Here is a 20,101-nt window from a genome sequence, read left to right as displayed (position 1 = left end):
AGAGAGAGGGGGGACTGAGAGACACCAGTCAGTGTACAGATATCTCCCTGAGAGAGAGAGGGGACTGAGAGACACCAGTCAGTGTACAGATATCTCCCTGGGAGAGAGGGGACTGAGAGACACCAGTCAGTGTACAGATATCTCCCTGAGAGAGAGGACTGAGAATCATCAGTCAGTGTACAGATATCTCCCTGAGATACAGGGGACTGAGAGACACCAGTCAGTGTACAGATATCCTCCCAGAGAGAGAGAGAGGTCACTGAGAGACACAGTCAGTGTACAGATATCTCCCTGAGAGAGGGGGGACTGAGAGTCACCAGTCAGTGTACAGATATCTCCGTGAGAGAGAGGGCACTGAGAGACACCAGTCAGTGTACAGATATCTCCCTGAGAGAGAGAGGGGACTGAGAGACACCAGTCAGTGTACAGATATCTCCCTGAGAGAGAGAGAGAGGACTGAGACACACCAGTCAGTGTACAGATATCTCCCTGAGAGAGAGGGGACTGAGAGACACCAGTCAGTGTAAAGATATCACCCTGAGAGAGAGGGGACTGAGAGACACCAGTCAGTGTACAGATATCTCCCCGAGAGAGAGAGGGGACTGAGAGACACCAGTCAGTGTACAGATATCTCCCCGAGAGAGAGAGGGGACTGAGAGACACCAGTCAGTGTACAGATATCTCCCTGAGAGAGAGGGGACTGAGAGACACCAGTCAGTGTACAGATATCTCCCTGGGAGAGAGGGGACTGAGAGACACCAGTCAGTGTACAGATATCTCCCTGAGAGAGAGAGGACTGAGAGACACCAGTCAGTGTACAGATATCTCCCCGAGAGAGAGAGGGGACTGAGAGACACCAGTCAGTGTACAGATATCTCCCTGAGAGAGAGGGGACTGAGAGACACCAGTCAGTGTACAGATATCTCCCTGGGAGAGAGGGGACTGAGAGACACCAGTCAGTGTACAGATATCTCCCTGAGAGAGAGAGGACTGAGAGACACCAGTCAGTGTACAGATATCTCCCTGAGAGAGAGGGGACTGAGAGACACCAGTCAGTGTACAGATATCTCCCTGAGAGAGAGAGAGGACTGAGAGACACCAGTCAGTGTACAGATATCTCCCTGAGAGAGAGGGGACTGAGAGACACCAGTCAGTGTACAGATATCTCCCTGAGAGAGAGGGGGGACTGAGAGACATCAGTCAGTGTACAGATATCTCCCTGAGAGAGAGGGGACTGAGAGACACCAGTCAGTGTACAGATATCTCCCTGAGAGAGAGGGGGGACTGAGAGACACCAGTCAGTGTACAGATATCTACCTGGGAGAGAGAGGGGACTGAGAGACACCAGTCAGTGTACAGATATTTCCCTGAGAGAGAGGGGACTGAGAGACACCAGTCAGTGTACAGATACCTCCCTGAGAGAGGGGACTGAGAGACACCAGTCAGTGTACAGATATTTCCCTGAGAGAGAGGGGACTGAGAGACACCAGTCAGTGTACAGATACCTCCCTGAGAGAGGGGACTGAGAGACACCAGTCAGTGTACAGATATTTCCCTGAGAGAGAGGCGACTGAGAGACACCAGTCAGTGTACAGATATCTCCCTGAGAGAGAGGGGACTGAGAGACACCAGTCAGTGTACAGTTATCTCCCTGAGAGAGAGAGAGGGGACTGAGAGACAACAGTCAGTGTTCAGATATCTCCCTGAGAGAGAGAGGACTGAGAGACACCAGTCAGTGTACAGATATCTCCCTGAGAGAGAGAGGACTGAGAGACACCAGTCAGTGTACAGATATCTCCCTGAGAGAGAGATGACTGAGAGACACCAGTCAGTGTACAGATATCTCCCTGAGAGAGAGAGGGGACTGAGAGACACCAGTCAGTGTACAGATATCTCCCTGAGAGAGAGGGGACTGAGAGACACCAGTCAGTGTACAGATATCTCCCTGAGAGAGGGGACTGAGAGACACCAGTCCGTGTACAGATATCTCCCTGAGAGAGAGGGGACTGAGAGACACCAGTCAGTGTACAGATATCTCCCTGAGAGAGGGGACTGAGAGACACCAGTCAGTGTACAGATATCTCCCTGAGAGAGAGAGGGGACTGACAGACACCAGTCAGTGTACAGATATCTCCCTGAGAGAGAGGGGACTGAGAGACACCAGTCAGTGTACAGATATCTCCCTGAGAGAGAGGGGACTGAGAGACACCAGTCAGTGTACAGATATCTCCCTGAGAGAGAGGGGGGACTGAGAGACATCAGTCAGTGTACAGATATCTCCCTGAGAGAGAGGGGACTGAGAGACACCAGTCAGTGTACAGATATCTCCCTGAGAGAGAGGGGGGACTGAGAGACACCAGTCAGTGTACAGATATCTACCTGGGAGAGAGAGGGGACTGAGAGACACCAGTCAGTGTACAGATATTTCCCTGAGAGAGAGGGGACTGAGAGACACCAGTCAGTGTACAGATACCTCCCTGAGAGAGGGGACTGAGAGACACCAGTCAGTGTACAGATATTTCCCTGAGAGAGAGGGGACTGAGAGACACCAGTCAGTGTACAGATACCTCCCTGAGAGAGGGGACTGAGAGACACCAGTCAGTGTACAGATATTTCCCTGAGAGAGAGGCGACTGAGAGACACCAGTCAGTGTACAGATATCTCCCTGAGAGAGAGGGGACTGAGAGACACCAGTCAGTGTACAGTTATCTGCCTGAGAGAGAGAGAGGGGACTGAGAGACAACAGTCAGTGTTCAGATATCTCCCTGAGAGAGAGAGGACTGAGAGACACCAGTCAGTGTACAGATATCTCCCTGAGAGAGAGAGGACTGAGAGACACCAGTCAGTGTACAGATATCTCCCTGAGAGAGAGATGACTGAGAGACACCAGTCAGTGTACAGATATCTCCCTGAGAGAGAGAGGGGACTGAGAGACACCAGTCAGTGTACAGATATCTCCCTGAGAGAGAGGGGACTGAGAGACACCAGTCAGTGTACAGGTATCTCCCTGAGAGAGGGGACTGAGAGACACCAGTCCGTGTACAGATATCTCCCTGAGAGAGAGGGGACTGAGAGACACCAGTCAGTGTACAGATATCTCCCTGAGAGAGGGGACTGAGAGACACCAGTCAGTGTACAGATATCTCCCTGAGAGAGAGAGGGGACTGAGAGACACCAGTCAGTGTACAGATATCTCCCTGAGAGAGAGGGGACTGAGAGACACCAGTCAGTGTACAGATATCTCCCTGAGAGAGAGAGGGGACTGAGAGACACCAGTCAGTGTACAGATATCTCCCTGAGAGAGAGGGGACTGAGAGACACCAGTCAGAGTACAGATATCTCCCTGAGAGAGAGAGGGGGGACTGAGAGACACCAGTCAGTGTACAGATATCTCCCTGAGAGAGAGAGGGGACTGAGAGACACCAGTCAGTGTACAGATATCTCCCTGAGAGAGAGAGGGGACTGAGAGACACCAGTCAGTGTACAGATATCTCCCTGAGAGAGAGAGGGGACTGAGAGACACCAGTCAGTGTACAGATATCTCCCTGAGAGAGGGGACTGAGAGACACCAGTCAGTGTACAGATATCTCCCTGAGAGAGAGGGGACTGAGAGACACCAGTCAGTGTACAGATATCTCCCTGAGAGAGAGAGGGGACTGAGAGACACCAGTCAGTGTACAGATATCTCCCCGAGAGAGAGGGACTGAGAGACACCAGTCAGTGTACAGATATCTCCCTGAGAGAGAGGGGACTGAGAGACACCAGTCAGTGTACAGATATCTCCCTGAGAGAGAGAGGGGACTGAGACACCAGTCAGTGTACAGATATCTCCCTGAGAGAGAGGGGACTGAGAGACACCAGTCAGTGTACAGATATCTCCCTGAGAGAGAGAGGACTGAGAGACACCAGTCAGTGTACAGATATCTCCCTGAGAGAGAGAGGGGACTGAGAGACACCAGTCAGTGTACAGATATCTCCCTGAGAGAGAGGGGACTGAGAGACACCAGTCAGTGTACAGATATCTCCCTGGGAGAGAGGGGACTGAGAGACACCAGTCAGTGTACAGATATCTCCCTGAGAGAGAGGGGGGACTGAGAGACACCAGTCAGTGTACAGATATCTCCCTGAGAGAGAGAGGGGACTGAGAGACACCAGTCAGTGTACAGATATCTCCCTGAGAGAGAGGGGACTGAGAGACACCAGTTAGTGTACAGATATCTCCCTGAGAGAGAGGGGGGACTGAGAGACACCAGTCAGTGTACAGATATCTCCCTGAGAGAGAGGGGGGACTGAGAGACACCAGTCAGTGTACAGATATCTCCCTGAGAGAGAGAGGGGACTGAGAGACACCAGTCAGTGTACAGATATCTCCCTGGGAGAGAGGGGACTGAGAGACACCAGTCAGTGTACAGATATCTCCCTGAGAGAGAGGACTGAGAATCATCAGTCAGTGTACAGATATCTCCCTGAGATACAGGGGACTGAGAGACAACAGTCAGTGTACAGATATCTCCCAGAGAGAGAGAGAGGTCACTGAGAGACACAGTCAGTGTACAGATATCTCCCTGAGAGAGGGGGGACTGAGAGTCACCAGTCAGTGAACAGATATCTCCCTGAGAGAGAGGGCACTGAGAGACACCAGTCAGTGTACAGATATCTCCCTGAGAGAGAGAGGGGACTGAGAGACACCAGTCAGTGTACAGATATCTCCCTGAGAGAGAGAGAGAGGACTGAGACACACCAGTCAGTGTACAGATATCTCCCTGAGAGAGAGGGGACTGAGAGACACCAGTCAGTGTAAAGATATCACCCTGAGAGAGAGGGGACTGAGAGACACCAGTCAGTGTACAGATATCTCCCCGAGAGAGAGAGGGGACTGAGAGACACCAGTCAGTGTACAGATATCTCCCCGAGAGAGAGAGGGGACTGAGAGACACCAGTCAGTGTACAGATATCTCCCTGAGAGAGAGGGGACTGAGAGACACCAGTCAGTGTACAGATATCTCCCTGGGAGAGAGGGGACTGAGAGACACCAGTCAGTGTACAGATATCTCCCTGAGAGAGAGAGGACTGAGAGACACCAGTCAGTGTACAGATATCTCCCCGAGAGAGAGAGGGGACTGAGAGACACCAGTCAGTGTACAGATATCTCCCTGAGAGAGAGGGGACTGAGAGACACCAGTCAGTGTACAGATATCTCCCTGGGAGAGAGGGGACTGAGAGACACCAGTCAGTGTACAGATATCTCCCTGAGAGAGAGAGGACTGAGAGACACCAGTCAGTGTACAGATATCTCCCTGAGAGAGAGGGGACTGAGAGACACCAGTCAGTGTACAGATATCTCCCTGAGAGAGAGAGAGGACTGAGAGACACCAGTCAGTGTACAGATATCTCCCTGAGAGAGAGGGGACTGAGAGACACCAGTCAGTGTACAGATATCTCCCTGAGAGAGAGGGGGGACTGAGAGACATCAGTCAGTGTACAGATATCTCCCTGAGAGAGAGGGGACTGAGAGACACCAGTCAGTGTACAGATATCTCCCTGAGAGAGAGGGGGGACTGAGAGACACCAGTCAGTGTACAGATATCTACCTGGGAGAGAGAGGGGACTGAGAGACACCAGTCAGTGTACAGATATTTCCCTGAGAGAGAGGGGACTGAGAGACACCAGTCAGTGTACAGATACCTCCCTGAGAGAGGGGACTGAGAGACACCAGTCAGTGTACAGATATTTCCCTGAGAGAGAGGGGACTGAGAGACACCAGTCAGTGTACAGATACCTCCCTGAGAGAGGGGACTGAGAGACACCAGTCAGTGTACAGATATTTCCCTGAGAGAGAGGCGACTGAGAGACACCAGTCAGTGTACAGATATCTCCCTGAGAGAGAGGGGACTGAGAGACACCAGTCAGTGTACAGTTATCTCCCTGAGAGAGAGAGAGGGGACTGAGAGACAACAGTCAGTGTTCAGATATCTCCCTGAGAGAGAGAGGACTGAGAGACACCAGTCAGTGTACAGATATCTCCCTGAGAGAGAGAGGACTGAGAGACACCAGTCAGTGTACAGATATCTCCCTGAGAGAGAGATGACTGAGAGACACCAGTCAGTGTACAGATATCTCCCTGAGAGAGAGAGGGGACTGAGAGACACCAGTCAGTGTACAGATATCTCCCTGAGAGAGAGGGGACTGAGAGACACCAGTCAGTGTACAGATATCTCCCTGAGAGAGGGGACTGAGAGACACCAGTCCGTGTACAGATATCTCCCTGAGAGAGAGGGGACTGAGAGACACCAGTCAGTGTACAGATATCTCCCTGAGAGAGGGGACTGAGAGACACCAGTCAGTGTACAGATATCTCCCTGAGAGAGAGAGGGGACTGACAGACACCAGTCAGTGTACAGATATCTCCCTGAGAGAGAGGGGACTGAGAGACACCAGTCAGTGTACAGATATCTCCCTGAGAGAGAGGGGACTGAGAGACACCAGTCAGTGTACAGATATCTCCCTGAGAGAGAGGGGGGACTGAGAGACATCAGTCAGTGTACAGATATCTCACTGAGAGAGAGGGGACTGAGAGACACCAGTCAGTGTACAGATATCTCCCTGAGAGAGAGGGGGGACTGAGAGACACCAGTCAGTGTACAGATATCTACCTGGGAGAGAGAGGGGACTGAGAGACACCAGTCAGTGTACAGATATTTCCCTGAGAGAGAGGGGACTGAGAGACACCAGTCAGTGTACAGATACCTCCCTGAGAGAGGGGACTGAGAGACACCAGTCAGTGTACAGATATTTCCCTGAGAGAGAGGGGACTGAGAGACACCAGTCAGTGTACAGATACCTCCCTGAGAGAGGGGACTGAGAGACACCAGTCAGTGTACAGATATTTCCCTGAGAGAGAGGCAACTGAGAGACACCAGTCAGTGTACAGATATCTTGCTGAGAGAGAGGGGACTGAGAGACACCAGTCAGTGTACAGTTATCTCCCTGAGAGAGAGAGAGGGGACTGAGAGACAACAGTCAGTGTTCAGATATCTCCCTGAGAGAGAGAGGACTGAGAGACACCAGTCAGTGTACAGATATCTCCCTGAGAGAGAGAGGACTGAGAGACACCAGTCAGTGTACAGATATCTCCCTGAGAGAGAGATGACTGAGAGACACCAGTCAGTGTACAGATATCTCCCTGAGAGAGAGAGGGGACTGAGAGACCCCAGTCAGTGTACAGATATCTCCCTGAGAGAGAGGGGACTGAGAGACACCAGTCAGTGTACAGATATCTCCCTGAGAGAGGGGACTGAGAGACACCAGTCCGTGTACAGATATCTCCCTGAGAGAGAGGGGACTGAGAGACACCAGTCAGTGTACAGATATCTCCCTGAGAGAGGGGACTGAGAGACACCAGTCAGTGTACAGATATCTCCCTGAGAGAGAGAGGGGACTGAGAGACACCAGTCAGTGTACAGATATCTCCCTGAGAGAGAGGGGACTGAGAGACACCAGTCAGTGTACAGATATCTCCCTGAGAGAGAGAGGGGACTGAGAGACACCAGTCAGTGTACAGATATCACTCTGAGAGAGAGAGGGGACTGAGAGACACCAGTCAGTGTACAGATATCTCCCTGAGAGAGGGGACTGAGAGACACCAGTCAGTGTACAGATATCTCCCTGAGAGAGGGGACTGAGAGACACCAGTCAGTGTACAGATATCTCCCTGAGAGAGAGAGGGGACTGAGAGACACCAGTCAGTGTACAGATATCTCCCTGAGAGAGAGGGGACTGAGAGACACCAGTCAGTGTACAGATATCTCCCTGAGAGAGGGGACTGAGAGACACCAGTCCGTGTACAGATATCTCCCTGAGAGAGAGGGGACTGAGAGACACCAGTCAGTGTACAGATATCTCCCTGAGAGAGGGGACTGAGAGACACCAGTCAGTGTACAGATATCTCCCTGAGAGAGAGAGGGGACTGAGAGACACCAGTCAGTGTACAGATATCTCCCTGAGAGAGAGGGGACTGAGAGACACCAGTCAGTGTACAGATATCTCCCTGAGAGAGAGAGGGGACTGAGAGACACCAGTCAGTGTACAGATATCTCCCTGAGAGAGAGGGGACTGAGAGACACCAGTCAGAGTACAGATATCTCCCTGAGAGAGAGAGGGGGGACTGAGAGACACCAGTCAGTGTACAGATATCTCCCTGAGAGAGAGAGGGGACTGAGAGACACCAGTCAGTGTACAGATATCTCCCTGAGAGAGAGGGGAGACTGAGAGACACCAGTCAGTGTACAGATATCTCCCTGAGAGAGAGGGGACTGAGAGACACCAGTCAGTGTACAGATATCTCCCTGAGAGAGAGGGGAGACTGAGAGACACCAGTCAGTGTACAGATATCTCCCTGAGAGAGAGGGGACTGAGAGACACCAGTCAGTGTACAGATATCTCCCTGAGAGAGAGGGGGGACTGAGAGACACCAGTCAGTGTACAGATATCTCCCTCAGAGAGGGAGTTTGACAAGTGGCACATACCTTTCAGTATCCAGGTTATGGAGGCGGCAGTAACAGTGGCTGTGGTGTCACCGACCCCGACACCCTTCAGAATGGCTTGTGTGGCGAGGGTCCCAGTTATACTGCTGGCAAACGCCTGTCATCAAAAACAGAGTCAAGTAAGACCAGGATGTGGGTGTCACAGTGTGTTAGATACTCTGTCCTTTCCCCCTCTGGGACGGGGTGTCACAGTGAGTTAGATACACTGTCCTTTCCCCCTCTGGGACAGTGTCACAGTGTGTTAGATACACTGTTCTTTCCCCCTCTGGGACCGGGTGTCACAGTGAGTTAGATACACTGTCCTTTCCCCCTCTGGGACCGGGTGTCACAGTGTGTTAGATACACTGTCCTTTCTCCCTCTGGGACTGGGTGTCACAGTGTGTTAGATACACTGTCCTTTCCCCCTCTGGGACAGTGTCACAGTGTGTTAGATACACTGTCCTTTCCCCCTCTGGGACTGTGTCACAGTGTGTTAGATACACTGTCCTTTCCCCCTCTTGGACAGTGTCACAGAGTGTTAGATACACTGTCCTTTCCCCCTCTGGGACAGTGTCACAGTGTGTTAGATACACTGTCCTTTCCCCCTCTGGGACAGTGTCACAGTGTGTTAGATACACTGTCCTTTCCCCCTCTGGGACAGTGTCACAGTGTGTTAGATACACTGTCCTTTCCCCCTCTGGGACCGGGTGTCACAGTGTGTTAGATACACTGTCCTTCCCCCTCTGGGACAGTGTCACAGTGTGTTAGATACACTGTCCTTTCCCCCTCTGGGACAGTGTCACAGTGTGTTAGATACACTGTCCTTTCCCCCTCTGGGACCGGGTGTCACAGTGTGTTAGATACACTGCCCTTTCCCCCTCTGGGACCGGGTGTCACAGTGTGTTAGATACACTGTCCTTTCCCCCTCTGGGACCGGGTGTCACAGTGTGTTAGATACACTGTCCTTTCCCCCTCTGGGACCGGGTGTCACAGTGTGTGAGATACACTGTCCTTTCCCCCTCTGGGACCGGGTGTCACAGTGTGTTAGATACACTGTCCTTTCCCCCTCTGGGACAGTGTCACAGTGTGTTAGATACACTGTCCTTTCCCCCTCTGGGACAGTGTCACAGTGTGTTAGATACACTGTCCTTTCCCCCTCTGGGACCGGGTGTCACAGTGTGTTAGATACACTGTCCTTTCCCCCTCTGAGACCGGGTGTCACAGTGTGTTAGATACACTGTCCTTTACCCCTCTGGGACTGGCTGTCACAGTGTGTTAGATACACTGTCCTTTCCCCCTCTGGGACCGGGTGTCACAGTGTGTGAGATACACTGTCCTTTCCCCCTCTGGGACCGGGTGTCACAGTGTGTTAGATACACTGTCCTTTCCCCCTCTGGGACAGTGTCACAGTGTGTTAGATACACTGTCCTTTCCCCCTCTGGGACAGTGTCACAGTGTGTTAGATACACTGTCCTTTCCCCCTCTGGGACCGGGTGTCACAGTGTGTTAGATACACTGTCCTTTCCCCCTCTGAGACCGGGTGTCACAGTGTGCTAGATACACTGTCCTTTCCCCCTCTGGGACCGGGTGTCACAGTGTGTTAGATACACTGTCCTTTCCCTCTCTGGGACCGGGTGTCACAGTGTGTGAGATACACTGTCCTTTCCCCCTCTGGGACAGTGTCACAGTGTGTTAGATACACTGTCCTTTCCTCCTCTGGGACCGGGTGTCACAGTGTGTTAGATACACTGTCCTTTCCCCCTCTGGGACCGGGTGTCACAGTGTGTTAGATACACTGTCCTTTCCCCCTCTGGGACTGTGTCACAGTGTGTTAGATACACTGTCCTTTCCCCCTCTGGGACAGTGTCACAGTGCGTTAGATACACTGTCCTTTCCCCCTCTGGGACCGGGTGTCACAGTGTGTTAGATACACTGTCCTTTCCCCCTCTGGGACAGTGTCACAGTGTGTTAGATACACTGTCCTTTCCCCCTCTGGGACAGTGTCACAGTGCGTTAGATACACTGTCCTTTCCCCCTCTGGGACCGGGTGTCACAGTGTGTTAGATACACTGTCCTTTCCCCCTCTGGGACAGTGTCACAGTGTGTTAGATACACTGTCCTTTCCCTCTCTGGGACCGGGTGTCACAGTGCGTTAGATACACTGTCCTTTGCCCCTCTGAGACCGGGTGACGAGTGTGTTAGATACACTGTCCTTTCCCCCTCTGGGACAGTGTCACAGTGTGTTAGATACACTGTCCTTTCCCCCTCTGGGACAGTGTCACAGTGTGTTAGATACACTGTCCTTTCCCCCTCTGGGACAGTGTCACAGTGTGTTAGATACACTGTCCTTTCCCCCTCTGGGACAGTGTCACAGTGTGTTAGATACACTGTCCTTTCCCCCTCTGGGACCGGGTGTCACAGTGTGTTAGATACACTGTCCTTTCCCCCTCCGGGACAGTGTCACAGTGTGTTAGATGCACTGTCCTTTCCCCCTCTGGGACAGTGTCACAGTGTGTTAGATACACTGTCCTTTCCCCCTCTGGGACAGTGTCACAGTGTGTTAGATACACTGTCCTTTCCCCCTCTGGGACAGTGTCACAGTGTGTTAGATACACTGTCCTTTCCCCCTCTGGGACAGTGTCACAGTGTGTTAGATACACTGTCCTTTCCCCCTCTGGGACCGGGTGTCACAGTGTGTTAGAAACACTGTCCTTTCCCCCTCTGGGACAGTGTCACAGTGTGTTAGATACACTGTCCTTTCCCCCTCTGGGACCGGGTGTCACAGTGTGTTAGATACACTGTCCTTTCCCCCTCTGGGACCGGGTGTCACAGTGTGTTAGAAACACTGTCCTTTCCCCCTCTGGGACAGTGTCACAGTGTGTTAGATACACTGTCCTTTCCCCCTCTGGGACAGTGTCAAAGTGTGTTAGATACACTGTCCTTTCCCCCTCTGGGACAGTGTCACAGTGTGATAGATACACTGTCCTTTCCCCCTCTGGGACCGGGTGTCGCAGTGTGTTAGATACACTGTCCTTTCCCCCTCTGGGACCGGGTGTCACAGTGTGTTAGATACACTGTCCTTTCCCCCTCTGGGACAGTGTCACAGTGTGTTAGATACACTGTCCTTTCCCCCTCTGGGACAGTGTCACAGTGTGTTAGATACACTGTCCTTTCCCCCTCTGGGACAGTGTCACAGTGTGTTAGATACACTGTCCTTTCCCCCTCTGGGACCGGGTGTCACAGTGTGTAGATACACTGTCCTTTCCCCCTCTGGGACCGGGTGTCACAGTGTGTTAGATACACTGTCCTTTCCCCCTCTGGGACAGTGTCACAGTGTGTTAGATACACTGTCCTTTCCCCCTCTGGGACCGGGTGTCACAGTGTGTTAGATACACTGTCCTTTCCCCCTCTGGGACAGTGTCACAGAGTGTTAGATACACTGTCCTTTCCCCCTCTGGGACAGTGTCACAGTGTGTTAGATACACTGTCCTTTCCCCCTCTGGGACAGTGTCACAGTGTGTTAGATACACTGTCCTTTCCCCCTCTGGGACAGTGTCACAGTGTGTTAGATACACTGTCCTTTCCCCCTCTGGGACCGGGTGTCACAGTGTGTTACATACAATGTCCTTTCCCCCTCTGGGACAGTGTCACAGTGTGTTAGATACACTGTCCTTTCCCCCTCTGGGACCGGGTGTCACAGTGTGTTAGATACACTGTCCTTTCCCCCTCTGGGACAGTGTCACAGTGTGTTAGATACACTGTCCTTTCCCCCTCTGGGACAGTGTCACAGTGTGTTAGATACACTGTCCTTTCCCCCTCTGGGACAGTGTCACAGTGTGTTAGATACACTGTCCTTTCCCCCTCTGGGACCGGGTGTCACAGTGTGTAGATACACTGTCCTTTCCCCCTCTGGGACCGGGTGTCACAGTGTGTTAGATACACTGTCCTTTCCCCCTCTGGGACAGTGTCACAGTGTGTTAGATACACTGTCCTTTCCCCCTCTGGGACCGGGTGTCACAGTGTGTTAGATACACTGTCCTTTCCCCCTCTGGGACAGTGTCACAGAGTGTTAGATACACTGTCCTTTCCCCCTCTGGGACAGTGTCACAGTGTGTTAGATACACTGTCCTTTCCCCCTCTGGGACAGTGTCACAGTGTGTTAGATACACTGTCCTTTCCCCCTCTGGGACAGTGTCACAGTGTGTTAGATACACTGTCCTTTCCCCCTCTGGGACCGGGTGTCACAGTGTGTTACATACAATGTCCTTTCTCCCTCTGGGACAGTGTCACAGTGTGTTAGATACACTGTCCTTTCCCCCTCTGGGACCGGGTGTCACAGTGTGTTAGATACAATGTCCTTTCCCCCTCTGGGACAGTGTCACAGTGTGTTAGATACACTGTCCTTTCCCCCTCTGGGACAGTGTCACAGTGTGTTAGATACACTGTCCTTTCCCCCTCTGGGACCGGGTGTCACAGTGTGTTAGATACACTGTCCTTTCCCCCTCTGGGACAGTGTCACAGTGTGTTAGATACACTGTCCTTTCCCCCTCTGGGACAGTGTCACAGTGTGTTAGATACACTGTCCTTTCCCCCTCTGGGACAGTGTCACAGTGTGTTAGATACACTGTCCTTTCCCCCTCTGGGACCGGGTGTCACAGTGTGTTAGATACACTGTCCTTTCCCCCTCTGGGACCGGGTGTCACAGTGTGTTAGATACACTGTCCTTTCCCCCTCTGGGACCGGGTGTCACAGTGTGTTAGATACACTGTCCTTTCCCCCTCTGGGACCGGGTGTCACAGTGTGTTAGATACTCTGTCCTTTCCCCCTCTGGGAAGGTGTCACAGTGTGTTAGATACACTGTCCTTTCCGCCTCTGGGACAGTGCCACAGTGTGTTAGATACACTGTCCTTTCCCCCTTTGGGACAGTGTCACAGTGTGTTAGATACACTGTCCTTTCCCCCTCTGGGACCGGGTCTCACAGTGTGTTAGATACACTGTCCTTTCCCCCTCTGGGACCGGGAGTCACAGTGTGTTAGATACACAATCCTTTCCCCCTCTGGGACAGTGCCACAGTGTGTTAGATGCACTGTCCTTTTCCCCTCTAGGACAGTGTCACAGTGTGTTAGATACACTTTCTAACTAGAGCTGTGGTGTGCTCACTGACCTGCACAGTGTCCCAGATTTGGTAGGACACATAGTCATCGCTCACGCTGTCTGGGTAACCTTGAGGCAGGAACACCGACTGAAAGACAGACACAGTAGGTTAGCGTTGGAAAAGCTGGGCGGGGGGGGGTCGTTCACCTCGGACTGAAGGAGATCGAGGGGGCAGAGCTGCCATAGTTGTGACAAGATGGTGACAGGATTGGCAAGGTGGGCATAGGAAACCTCTTCCCAGTGGTCGACGGTACGATGACCCGGGGCGACACAGGGTTAACGCTGCCTCGGGAAAGTTGGGGGAGCGGCGGGAGCGTGAGGAATAACTTTTTTTTCCCCTGGCGAGTTTCAATGATCCGGCACTCGCTGCCGACGCAACGTGGTGGCAGCGGGGAGCCGAGGAACGATATGGGCTGGGCGGACATCCTTGAGGAGAGTGATGGGGGAAGGCTTCACGTGGGAGGGACCCGAGGAGCTGGGACTGTCATCCTGCCAGCGGAGAAGGGTCAGGGGGAAGATTTATTCGCGGCTACCTCGCAATCGGGAAGGGGGGTTGGGAATCGAGGCTCTGAGGAGGGAGTGTGTCCGGCGGCACAGTGGCGGGGGTTAACCAGAGGGCCGCCGCCTGGAGGATGCTGGTCCTGGCATGCGAAGGTGAAGAGGGGTGGGGGCAGGGGCGGAGGAGTTCGAAAGCCCTCCTTCTGCAGCGTAGGGTTTGCAGATTGGACGATTCGAAGGTGATGAAGAGGAATGATCTCCAACGATACCATTCACACAGCATAACTCACCCACAATCAGAGTTTCAGCAGAAAGCCACTCAGCCCATCACTCACGGTGCTACCCCTCGCTCCGTCGCTGTCTCTCTCTCTTTTTCTTCATCCCACTCTCTCTCTCTCTGTGTCTGTCTCTCACTCTCTGTCATTCTCCCTCTGTCTCTCTCCATCCGTCACTCTCTCTCTCTCTACATCGCTGTCTCTCTGTCTCTATCTCTTTTTCTCTGTCCCACTCTCTCACACTCTTTGTCTCTCTCCATCTGTCTCCCTCTCTCCCTCTGTCTCTCTCCTTCTGTTTCGCTTGTCTCCCTCTCTGTCACTCCCTCTGTCTCTCTCCCTGTCTCTCTCTCCCTCTGTCCCGCACTTTCTGTTGCTCTTTCAGTCACTCTCTGTCTCTGTCTCACTCAGCTCTCTTTCTCTGTGTCTCCCCCTTTCTCTCTGCCTCTCGCTCTCTCTCTCCCCTTCATCTATGTCTCTCCCTCTCTCTTTCTGTCTGTTTCTCTCTGTCTCACTCTTTCTCCATCTTTGTCTGTCTGTCTCACTCTCTTTCCATCTGTCTCACTCTCTCCATCCAGCTCAATCTCCTCTCTCTCTCTCTCTCTCCCTCACTCTCTCTGTCCCGCCTCTCCGATCCCACGTTCTAGCGTTCCGCACACCCACTCTCTGCCCCTCCACCATCCCTGCCGCCCGCCCCTCTTTGCCATCCATGCCCGCCCCCCCCCCCCCGCAAACCTCCCTGCCGCACGCCCAAACCCGGGGGCTCACCGTGAAGACGTCGGCCACGGACTGGGTCGCCTCCGTCCCTCGCTCCGACCTTCGGAGGAGCTGCCCATCGGGCAGCTGGAAGTAGCGTCTGCTGCGGTGGGCGCTGTAGCGTTCGGTGCAGAGAAGGCCTGCCTCCTCCTCGGCCATGACGACCTGCCCTGGGTGACTGTGAGAGGGTCGGGAGGAGGGGTGGAGTGAGGGGACAGATGAGGATCTTGGGATACTCTTCATCACTCAGTCACTCTCTCTGCATTATTGCTGTAAGAGCATAGGGATTAAGAGCAAGAGTGGGCCATTCGACCCCTTGTACCCTGCTACCCCACCATTCGCTAAGATCCTGTCTGATCTGATTGTAACCGCCACTCCATTCTCCTCTCTTTCTCCCCCCCATCGGCCTCACCTCCCCTCGAAAATCAGACATCTGCCTAACCCGGCCGCGAATATATACAATGAGTGGCCGACCCCTCTGCTCTCCGAGAGGGGGGGTGCGGGAAAAGAGAATTCCACAAACCCCTCTCTGAGAGGAGAAATCCCTCCTCATCGTCGCCTCCAATGGGAGACCCCCTTATTCTGACACTGTGCTGTCTCCCCCCCCCCCCCCCCCCCCCCCGCGACCTCGTTCGAAATTCCCCCTGCGGCGTGACATCATCCTCTCACGTCCGCCCTGTCGAGGTCCCCCCGCCCGGAATCTGAGACGTTTCAATCAGATCAACTCTCGCTCTTCTAAACTACGATGGGTGCGGAGGGGGGGGGGGGCCCAACCTGCCTAAACTCTCCTCGTCAGACAGACCTCCCAGTTTCTTCCCGCGAAGCATCCCCGGGGACCCGACTCTGAACTGCCTCCAACGCGAGCCTGTCCGTCCGTCCGTGAGTGTGGAGACCAAAGCAACTCGGCTTACACTAACGCGGCAATAAAGTTGCTGTGAGAATCCCCTCGTCGCCACACTCCGGCGCCTCTTCGGGTTCATAGAACATAGAACATTACAGCGCAGTACAGGCCCTTCGGCCCTCGGTGTTGCGCCACGGAGGGAGAATTCAGAATGTCCAATTCACCTGACAGCACGTCTTGTGGGACTTGTGGGGGGAAACCGGAGCACCTGGAGGAAACCCACGCAGACACGGGGAGGACGTGCAGACTCCGCACAGACAGTGACCCAAGCAGGAATCGAACCTGGGACCCTGGAGCTGTGAAGCCACAAGACTAACCACTGTGCTAACCACTGTGCTACCGTGCTGCCCATATCTCCGGCGTAAGGTGTATAATCCATATGCTTCCCTCCCCTGTGTAACCTATGTAATGTATATGCTCCCTCTTTCCATGTAATGTGTATAATCTATATGCTCCCTCTTTCCTATGTATATAGGGCTGGTTTATCCCCCTCCCCGCCCAGCCACGTGTTTCTTGGGGGTGCGCCGTTCACTGGCAGCAGGATTCTACACTCCCGCTGCTTGTCACCGGGACTTCACGTATATAATCTATACGCTCTCCACTCACTGGGGGAATGTATATAATCTATATCATTCCCCAGTGCGCTGTATATAATTTATACACTCCCTCCGAGGTATAATGTATATAATCTATACGCCCATCTCTACCCTGTGTAACATATATAATCTATACCCTCCTCCATACAGATTTACTCAGACTCTCTGCCTAGCCACTCGAGACTTGCATTCCCATTGGTTCCCCGGGGATGAGTGTTGGATTCCTATTGGTTCCCCAGGGATGAGTGTTGGATTCCTATTGGTTCCCCAGGGATGAGTGTTGGATTCCTATTGGTTCCCCAGGGATGAGAGTCGGATTCCCATTGGTTCCCCAGGGATGAGAGTCGGATTCCCATTGGTTCCCCAGGGATGAGAGTCGGATTCCCATTGGTTCCCCGGGGATGAGAGTCGGATTCCTATTGGTTCCCCGGGGATGAGAGTCGGATTTCCATTGGTTCCCCAGGGATGAGAGTCGGATTCCTATTGGATCCCCGGGGATGAGAGTTGGATTCCTATTGGTTCCCCAGGGATGAGAGTCGGATTCCTATTGGTTCCCCAGGGATGAGAGTCGGATTCCTATTGGTTCCCCAGGGATGAGAGTCGGATTCCTATTGGTTCTCCAGGGATGAGAGTTGGATTCCTATTGGTTCCCCAGGGATCAGAGTCGGAGTCCTATTGGTTCCCCAGGGATGAGTCGGATTCCCATTGGTTCCCCGGGGATGAGAGTCGGATTCCTATTGGTTCTCCAGGGATAAGAGTTGGATTCCTATTGGTTCACCGGGGATAAGAGGAGGATTCCTATTGGTTCCCCGAGGATAAGGGGCGGATTCCTATTGGTTCCCTGTGGATGAGGCAGACTCCTATTGGTTCCCCGTGGATGAGAGGCGGATTTCTATTCGTTCCCTGGGATGAGAAGCGAATTCCTATTGGTTCCCTACCGATAACAGGCGGATTCCTATTGGCTCCCCTGGAATGGGAGGCGGATTCCTATTGGTTCCCCGGAATGTGAGGCGGATTCCTATTGGTTCCCTATGGATAAGAGGCGAATTCCTGGGGATAAGGCGGATTCCTATTGGTTCCCTGTGGATGATTCCTATTGGTCGTTCACCTTCTGGCTGCGTGCGCAGCATCCGTTGTTTTTTGAATCCGTCACTAGGCCCCGTCCCGCTAACGGCCGTCCAGCAGCGCGCAGGCGCGTCCCCCCCTCCCAAACGGCCGGCAGTGCGCAGGCGCTTCTCCCCATCCCCCAACGGCCGCCAGCGCGCAGCCGCCTCTCCCCCCTTCCCCCGCCGTCCACTCACCCGGTCCAATGGGGGAATGGGAGAGGCGAACACAGCCCCGCGAGCTCCTGACCGCCCTCCAATCAAGTGGCGAGGGGCGGGGCCGGGAGCGACGGGCGGAGCCAAGGCCGCTGAGGTCAGCGCCGCCCGGACCAATGGGGTGCGGCGGGGGCGGGGCCGGAGCGGCGGCCAGCCAATGGGGCGGGGCCGGCGGGATGGGGGTGGGGCCCGGGGGGGACTCCCACATCCGCCGGCGCTCAGTCGGTGGGAGCGGCCGGACGGAGCGGTCACCGGGGAGAGAGCGGCCGGAGGGAGAGAGGCTGCAGAGCCGGCACTGGCCGCACGGGGAGAGCTGCCCACTGAGTGAGTGTGGGGAGGGGGGGGGTCGCTAACCAGCAACTACCTCAACCTGCTAACTGGTTACTGCTCACTAATAGTAACTGAAACACTGCTAACCCACTGACTAGCTGTAACCTTACTCCCCACTAACTAGCTGTAACCTTACTCCCCACTAACTAGCTGTAACCTTACTCCCTTCTAACTAGCTGTAACCTTACTCTCCTCTAACTAGCTGTAACCTTACTCTCCTCTAACTAGCTGTAACCTTACTCCCCACTGACTAGCTGGAACCTTACTCCCCTCTAACTAGCTGTAACCTTACTCCCCACTGACTAGCTGGAACCTTACTCCCCTCTAACTAGCTGTAACCTTACTCTCCTCTAACTAGCGGTTATAACTGTAATCTTACTCCCCACTAACTAGCTGGTTATAACTGTAACCTTACTCCCCACTAACTAGCTGTAACCTTACTCCCTTCTAACTAGCTGTAACCTTACTCTCCTCTAACTAGCTGTAACCTTACTCTCCTCTAACTAGCTGTAACCTTACTCCCCACTGACTAGCTGGAACCTTACTCCCCTCTAACTAGCTGTAACCTTACTCCCCACTGACTAGCTGGAACCTTACTCCCCTCTAACTAGCTGTAACCTTACTCTCCTCTAACTAGCGGTTATAACTGTAATCTTACTCCCCACTAACTAGCTGGTTATAACTGTAACCTTACTCCCCACTAACTAGCTGTAACCTTACTCCCCTCTAACTAGCTGTAACCTTACTCCCCTCTAACTAGCTGGTTATAACTGTAGTATTACTCCCCACTAACTAGCTGGTTTTAACTGTAGTCTTACTCCCCACTAACTAGCTGGTTATAACTGTAGTCTTACTCCCCACTAACTAGCTGGTTATAACTGTAATCTTACTCTCTAACTAGCTGGTTTTAACTGTAGTCTTACTCCCCACTAACTAGCTGGTTATAACTGTAATCTTACTCCCCTCTAACTAGCTGGCTACATCTGTAATCTTACTCCCCTCTAACTAGCTGGTTATAACTGTAACCTTACTCCCCACTAACCAGCTAGTTATAACTGTAATCTTACTCCCCTCTAACCAGCTGGTTATAACTGTAATCTTACTCCCCTCTAACTAGCTGGTTATAACTGTGACCGTACTCCCCACTAACTAGCTGGTTATAACTGTAATCTTACTCCCCTCTAACTAGCTGGTTATAACTGCAAACGTACTCTCTAACTGGCTGGTTATAACTGTAATCTTACTCCCCACTAACTAGCTGGTTATAACTGTAATCTTACTCCCCTCTAACTAACTGGTTATATCTCACCTTACTCCCCACTAACCAGCTGGTTATAACTGTCACCTTACTCCCCACTTACGAGCTGGTTAGAACTGTAATCTTAGTCTCCACTAACTAGCTGGTTATAACTGTAATCTTACTCCCCTCTAACTAGCTGATTATAACTGACACCTTACTCCCCACTTACTAGCGAGTTAGAACTGCAATCTTACGCTAACTAGCAGGTTATAACTAACTATAATCTTACTCCATAGTAACTTGTTGGTTATAATGGTTTTATCTGTAGCTAATCTTGAATGAAATGAAAATCGCTTATTGTCACAAGTATGCTTCAATGAAGTTACTGTGAAAAGCCCCTAGTCGCCACATTCCGGCGCCTGTTCGGGGAGGCTGTTATGGGATTTAGCCTGGCCAATCCACCTAACCTGCCCAGCTTTGGACTGTGGGAGGAAACTGGAGCACCCGGAGGAA

General features: G+C 52.8%; 1 protein-coding gene across 2 annotated transcripts in view; it reads right to left on the bottom strand.

The window, feature by feature from the left end:
* The window catches only part of LOC140396027 (RUS family member 1-like), a 111,997-nt gene extending 93,907 nt beyond the window's left edge, over positions 1 to 18,090 (bottom strand). The window contains exons 1-4 of one of the 2 annotated variants that reach the window (XM_072484083.1): positions 18,001 to 18,090; positions 15,215 to 15,380; positions 13,687 to 13,764; positions 8,526 to 8,640 (exon numbers count right to left, since the gene is read on the bottom strand). In XM_072484083.1, coding sequence (XP_072340184.1) covers positions 8,526 to 8,640; positions 13,687 to 13,764; positions 15,215 to 15,361 — 340 coding nt within the window. In that variant the 5' untranslated portion in view covers positions 15,362 to 15,380; positions 18,001 to 18,090. Of the gene's footprint in view, positions 1 to 8,525; positions 8,641 to 13,686; positions 13,765 to 15,214; positions 15,400 to 18,000 lie in introns of those variants that run through there. The other variant, XM_072484082.1, reaches the window with a different exon arrangement.
* Between the last annotated feature and the right edge of the window lie 2,011 nt (positions 18,091 to 20,101).

This window comes from Scyliorhinus torazame, chromosome 19 (assembly GCF_047496885.1).
Source record: "Scyliorhinus torazame isolate Kashiwa2021f chromosome 19, sScyTor2.1, whole genome shotgun sequence".
Lineage (NCBI taxonomy): Eukaryota > Metazoa > Chordata > Chondrichthyes > Carcharhiniformes > Scyliorhinidae > Scyliorhinus > Scyliorhinus torazame.
This window is presented reverse-complemented; position numbering and strand designations above follow the sequence as displayed.